At 39.6% G+C, this 7,161-nt stretch overlaps 1 protein-coding gene across 1 annotated transcript; it reads left to right on the top strand.

Annotated features, from left to right (window-relative positions):
- Positions 1–4,486: 4,486 nt before the first annotated feature.
- Positions 4,487–6,690, top strand: LOC124180715. Its single transcript, XM_046566460.1, has 7 exons — positions 4,487–4,534; positions 4,706–5,186; positions 5,278–5,737; positions 5,865–6,090; positions 6,170–6,292; positions 6,361–6,522; positions 6,599–6,690. The coding sequence occupies exons 1-7, from the start codon at positions 4,487–4,489 to the stop codon at positions 6,653–6,655; spliced, it is 1,557 nt and encodes a 518-aa protein (XP_046422416.1). The 3' UTR covers positions 6,656–6,690.
- Positions 6,691–7,161: the final 471 nt, after the last annotated feature.

Below are 7,161 nucleotides of genomic sequence, written 5' to 3'. Positions count from 1 at the left end.
TGATATTGAAATTAGTTTGTTTGCTGCATATTGTTGTAAATTTTACGTGACGATTGTTATAACGACGTGCTCATGAAATTTATTATTTTTAACTTGGAATAATAGTTGAATATTGTTATCTATCCAGCTGTAATTGCCATTTAAGCCTTATTTGCACTTGGGCTATTACTAGATATTTGACAACTGAATCTCGCGTAGATTGAGCAAATCGCAAAAGCAAATAACGTGAATAGATACCAAAAAACTTTTCTACTCCAAAATATTTTATCACCTGCAAGTGTAAGTGTGAGCAGCTCACCAGCTTACAAATCATCATAATTGTTTTACGACATTTGTGACCCATGATCGAGAGTTCTTGTCGCGCCATTATCAGATAAAACAGAGGTGCGAGTTCTATCAATAAGTGTTGTAGCCTCAGTACGGCTTCAGTATCCTCACGAAGCGTAGATATTCAAGTCAAAGGACAATCGCAACTTCAAGATGAACGTTAAAGTGACACTTGCCATATTTACGGCAGCTCTTCTGTGTGAGGCTGCTTTGACGGTAGGCTTGACAGTCCCTGATACCTCACGGAGCAATTTCAAAGGTTTCAGACATTCCGATGAAAAGGTCGACGTTGAGGGTGAAGTAACAAAGCCAAACTCAAACAGAGACCTCGTAACGAATAAATCGATTGGTTTCGATATTGACTCGCGTATCATCAATGATGACGAATATCAGAGTGTTCCATCCCACGAAACTGCGTACTTCGATCCTGAACCGGGACTTGCCGTCAATGACATCACTGCTGTTCAATTTGGAATTGAGGATGACCTCGGGTACGAAGACGTCTCTTCAACTATTTTCGTGCACGAAGACACTCAGTCAATTATTTAGCCGTTCGTCCTCTTCATTTCATCAATGAAAACGTTACATCCTATACTGTCAATAAGCATCAAGTCATTTGAGATTTGTGACTGAGGATCACGCACCTATGATATGTCCATGATACGTACCAGACTTGTATCTGAACTACCGAATATAGAATTCTGTTTTTTAACTGTCAGATCGTCTCATATTTCCTTTATCTAATTCACCTACAGCGTTATTTATACTATCATTCGATAAATATATATATATATATATATATATTTATTTTTTTTTTGTTTGCCACGACCGGTCAAAGTTTATCTTAGCAACACTTTGTTTCCCTTTCTGATATTGTACAATGTAGCGATTTTCAAGTTGGACATATTTTCTACTGAGGATGATCGAAAGTTCCGCAATATTCGCTTTTGCTCAAAAGTAATTGTAATTATGTACAATAACTAGTGATACCTGTATTTACGATTCTAGCTTGCAAAAAAGCTGTCCAATATTGGTAAAAAAGTTTGAACCCAGAATTGCGAGAGGAAGAAATCTGATTTCTGGGTTTAGCTCCAACTCCAAACTATTGTGTACCATGCAAGCTAACGGGCAACGAGCATGTGAAAAAAGAAAAAAATCAAACTCCGGACCTCGCAGGCAGAGCAGGCTGCTTGTCGAGTGGAACGAGACCCTATATGTCCATCTCGTTCAGTTCTGCCCCCAACTTTTGCGACCATTTCAATTCACCGACCCTCGTTTTGCTTTACAAACTTCATCGGTCGATCCCCAACTCATTGACCGCGAACATTCGGTTCTTTTGAAAGTTTCGCGTTGTTTTCACATGAAAACTTTTGTGTGGCTTTTGGAATGGGTCCACAGTCTGGATTCATTTCTATTATTTCTACGGGAGCTTAATTAGAATTTTAGACTTGTTTTAAGTAGAGGTCCACAAAGGTGGTTGTTCCTTTTTTCTTCTTAGCTTACAAACTTCTGATGGTCTTTCATTAATAATATGTTTCATCCTACCTTTCATAATGTACATTTGTTAAACATTATAGACAGTAATCAGATGATTTCGATCCGGCATGGATGAAGAGAATTAAGAATGATTTGAAAAAAAATGTTCCACTCTAAAAGTCGCTTCATTCCGGTCTCACGAGCTTACGAGCATTCGGATTTAGAGAAGAAGAATTCGCGCGCGTTGGTAAAGTTTCGAGTGAGCCAGGCATTGAACGGTGATCGTCGAACGGCTGGCTCAACTAGAAAATGGTGTTAGAGACTGCGCCGGTGGTACGGATTGTTCCGAAACGTATGGGTGAGCTAATCGTTCGCTGAACCCATGCATCAGGTGCTAAATGGTTTAAAAGTACGGCCAATTTTATGCTGGACTACGTCTTTTTTAATGGCATGGATTAAGCAGATGAACGATGCTTGTCGAAGATTAACGCTCACCGCCTACCGCACTGTAATTGTTTCTTCCTATCTCATGTACACCAATGTCCGTTACCAGTTTGCCGTAAAAAAAAAATCGTCAAGTCTAATTCTCTACGTACATGCGCTGCTGTGCCGTCTCGAATCGGGGTAGATAAGAATTGACAGTATTTTTTGGCCTTCGGTATGTGCGTACGATACGTTTTGTAAGAATCAAGCGCCTCGAGCTGTGGCTGCAATTTGCCTCTTCGTAACGTGTCGAGAGAGGAAACGGATGTTTAACAAACGAGTAAAGGAGCTGCTTTATTAAAAAGGCTCTTACTCGGCGTCGTCTTTTCACCCCTACTGTTCCACGGAACTCACCCCCGACACCCGGATGCGAATTTCCTCTAATTATAAAGGGAAGGAAATTAACTCGATGCCATTTACTACAAAAGTTTTAAACTTTTTCTTTGAAGCTTGTAAGTCCTGCAGGTTCTCAAAGAACTGAAATTACCCTGATAAAATTGTTTAACTTTCGCTCATTGTTCGTTTAAACCGAAACACGCCCAAAGAAATTCCAACATTATTGTCGGGTGGTTCATCGCCAAACCGATTCACCTGAATTACTAATTATATTTATCAACACAGCAGCTGTAAATTTGAAGAAAACCGCAGTTATTGAAAAAGCTAGGATGTAATGGACAAGAAAGTGTTTATTTTTATTTTCTTAGATTTAGATAGGGTGAAAGTTCTTGCGACTGAAAAATAAAATTTCATACCAAAAGCATAACATACATTTTAATCTGCCCATAAGGTTTTACATTGAGATAACTAATTTAATCTTTCGAATAATGCGCTTCTTTACTTAAACAACCTTTACTGCAACGTTTATAGTACCCTGAAGGAGTTGGTAATGAAAAATACTTTCTCCATCCACCAAATAAGGCAACATGAAATCGGATGTAGTCGTGTTTGTAGAAATAATGATTAATACACGAATATTGAGATGAACGTCTAGAAAATTTAATTGTATCAACGTTTTTGTTTCTAAAAGTTGACGCTATGACGAGACATTTTTTTCACCGTATAATCTATGAGTGAACTTGTTATTCAAACCTGACCTATTATATTGAATCGACCGTCTGGAAATTGTTATTCCAATCAAAGTAATATCAGAAACTCGTAGTTCGATATCTGGTTTCAAAGACTTCGTTCAACTGGTCTATTTTCTTCTGATGTACGTTAATTCATTACAAGTCTTAAAACTTATACTTCAGAGACGCAATCACATAATCGTTAAGTTATAACCCACTCAATAATCAAGTGCAAATGTTTTTTGTGAATACAGTCACGGGTCTTGGGATCGGTATTTCTACTTTAGAATAATCATATTCGACATAATGATATCGGGTATTTGAAGTAATGCAGTGTGCAGCTAAATGTAGGAAGGGGATGGTAATTACACCGACACCAACGTACCAAGGACGACCCTCTGCCAGCCACGAGTTGATCCATTAAAAAATCCCGGGATTTCGTACGCAACACGAATTAAAGCCAAAACGTGGAAATACCCCATTCGTAGGGTAAAGGTCAAAAACGTCTGGCTCTGTGTTAATACTCCGTGTCACGTATGGCTCGTACCTCGCTAAGAGCTTAGCATACGTGTGCGTTAGTGTGAATTCACCGCATGTACGCGTGTTCCGTCTGAGCGGTACTTTGAATGGGTTCAAGCGTCAAGCTTTTAGGGGGTACTCCATACCGTAGGTGGCAGCATTTTCGCTCGAAGCGTTCACAAAAAAGAGAGGAAGAATAACGTCAAAAAAGTAAGCTGCCTCAGTTATATACAGGTATATAACCGTGAAATAACGTATAACGCGGTGGTATCGATATGCTACATCATTTTTCTCCTGCATCATTTCAGCCTACGGCTATTCTTCTCGCCGTCTCTCATTCTCATCTTTGAGGGTACTAGCTGTGACAAAACATCAGGGTAAACACTAGGTTTTCATTTGGTAAATTTATTTGATTCTTTTCCATTCAATATAAAAACTCTCCACGCTGTGTTGAAATATTGAAAGAGAAAAGCTCGATTAATTGTGAACAAGTAATGACGCAATCTTAGTTCATTCGGTGTCTTGAAATGAAGAATGGTTGTATGGAATGTAGCATCTCGTCGAAAAAATACAATGGTTCGAATTGATCGCGAGTTCTTGTCTAGTGATCAAGCATGATTTGTACTTCACAAAACTACAAACCAGCTATTATCGATCAATCGGTGAGCTTACGGGTATGACTGTAATAACACATCACCCTCACGAATTAGTTCGGTTCGCTTTGGGTTCATTTGCATAATGACACGGTCTTCGCATGCGTAATTTCACTAGAGGGACAACCCATGCCTTTGACCATAATTATTTGTCGTAATTTGGGGAATTCTGTGTTACAGCGCGATTCCATTTTGCTAGCAATGTACTATTCTAATAACCTCAGTCCACATTTGACCTTCTCAGAGAACACACAACTCAACGGCGCCTGTATGACAGTTGTTCAGACTTCACAGAAGTTTAATGTAGTGATGGCAGAATCAAGAGATAAGACGGTATCCCGGAGTTATTTGAAGTTGCATTTAAGCTTGTGCACATGGTTAGGTTTGAGTTGGCCACAATTTACTCACCCGGTTGTAAACGTGCTTTTTATTCTTCGCGCCTTTTGCATCAACGGCGTTTACACTGTTCTGATAATCGGATGTTATACTCATATGAAAATTGTCAATAAATTTGACTTACTGAACTCGAGTATAAACGTGCTGCAACTACTTATATACTGCCAGGGAATAATGCACGTCGTTTACTGCGGGATTAAAAGCAAAGCTAGACATCGTTTGATCGCACAAATTCGGAACACCTTCAGATATGCCTCGAATACAGGTGAGCTTAAACTTTGTAATATTTTGAGCCTTCAATCTCAATCCATGTGTAGTTAATTATGAGTGATACTCACGACTATCATGTTTCAAAGGTCATTTCACGATGGAAGAACCAGAGATGAAGAACAAGCGAGTCGTTATTACGTGGATGACGATATTGATCCTATGTTCGACCGGTTTTTTCGGTGCGGCGATAGTCCGAGAAGAGGATTCGGTTCCTGTTTGGGCGCCAGTGAATCTCAAAATTAGTCCTTACTACGAAATCAACATGATCCTGCAGTTTGCAGGGCAGTTTTGGATCGGTTCACTGAGTGGATGTTTTGGTATTTTCTATTTTAGCGTCGTAGCGTTAGTCAAAGCTCAATTTGACATGCTTTCATGTTCACTGGAGCACGTGGGTCCTCTTGCTGTTCTGAAAACGAAAATGAGAGTTCAGGATGGGCACGAGAAGACACCTATCCAAACTACCTCGAAGAGTTACACCTCGGATGCAGTAAATAACCGAACGAAAATTTCTGATAAATGTCAGTGTTGTACAGAAGAGTTTAAACGGTGAGTACGAATGATCGTATCAACTGACGGGTGAATCTTATCAAGTTTGATGAAGTTATACAGGTAAAAGCCTGGTTACTTTTATCCATTTTCATATAAGTCATGTTGTAACCAATTTGTACGCCAGGTTCTTCAAAGCCTTTGAGAAACGACGGTGTGAGAAAGTTCTCTCGCCCTTTGAAGAACGAGTTTACGAGGAAGAACTTCAGGCTGCGTTACAAGATTGTATTGTTCACCATCAAAGTATTTTGAGACTAAAAGACGCCTTGCAGACTTATTTTGGCACCGTTCTACTCCTTAGATTTTTTCTCGTCACATTGATAATATGCTTTGTCATTTACAGTCTGAGTAAGGTAAGAGCACTACTGTTCTTTAATTGATGACCATGTTCGACGAAATTGTCAATTGAACTCGCTGTTCTCATGCATTCAGCTGACTGTAAGTGCGGACTTCAGTCCAACCGATATGAGATTTCTCAGCCTACTGGAATACTACGTAGCTTGCTGCGGAGACTTGTTTATATCTTCTTACATTCCCGACAGCCTTTTACGCACGGTAAGACGCTTTCAAGTTTTACACCTCTCACCATTTCGTTGTTATTTTATCAATTTCAATTCATTCAGAGCGCCCTGATTCCAAGCGTCGCATTCGAAACCCTACCCTGGCACGGGGGTAGCGTTACAGAAAAGTTCTTCTCAAGTATGAAGATATTTCAACTCGGTACAAGGAAACCGATGAGCGTGCGGACGATATTTTACGTTGTATCTCTTGACATAGTGGGAAATGTAAGTACATGTTAACATCAACGGTGGAAACTATTCCAAAGCATGCAACACCTCAGAGGTGAAAAATGATTTCCAGGTGCTCCGGGCTAGTTTCTCCTTCTACACAATGCTGCGCAAGGTACAAAACAATTGAAAAAATAAACAATAGCTGTAAACTAACCACCCGGATAACTGATACACGTATTGTAAGTACATCAATCGACTAAATTCTCTGTAATTGAGTGAAAAGTTCATTATCCTATGCCGCAAATTATTTTTCTTGCCTCATTTACGTAAATGAAAGTAAGCAGCTTTAATCGGGATTAGGAGTTAGCTTCCAGCGCTTCAAAGGCTACCAAATAACACAAATAATGATCAAGAGAATCGTGTGAACCAATCTTCGATCGATCGGTGGATGATGCTGTATGAATATTTTGATTTGGTAACCGAGCTGGAAGGGAATAACTAATATGAAACCGAGTGTGCACATCGCTGAATACGATTGCGTTTATTCCGCGTAGTACGTGACGTTACGTAACGCTGTAAGCTTCTGTTCCTAACTACGTTGAGTCGACTCTCTATCTAAGAGTTGTTAGATTAAAAGAGTATTTCCGCGCCATTTAATTAAGCTCGCGCAGATAAGATTTCCTTGGGAAAACG

Source organism: Neodiprion fabricii, chromosome 4 (assembly GCF_021155785.1).
Source record: "Neodiprion fabricii isolate iyNeoFabr1 chromosome 4, iyNeoFabr1.1, whole genome shotgun sequence".
Classification (NCBI taxonomy): domain Eukaryota; kingdom Metazoa; phylum Arthropoda; class Insecta; order Hymenoptera; family Diprionidae; genus Neodiprion; species Neodiprion fabricii.
This window is presented reverse-complemented; position numbering and strand designations above follow the sequence as displayed.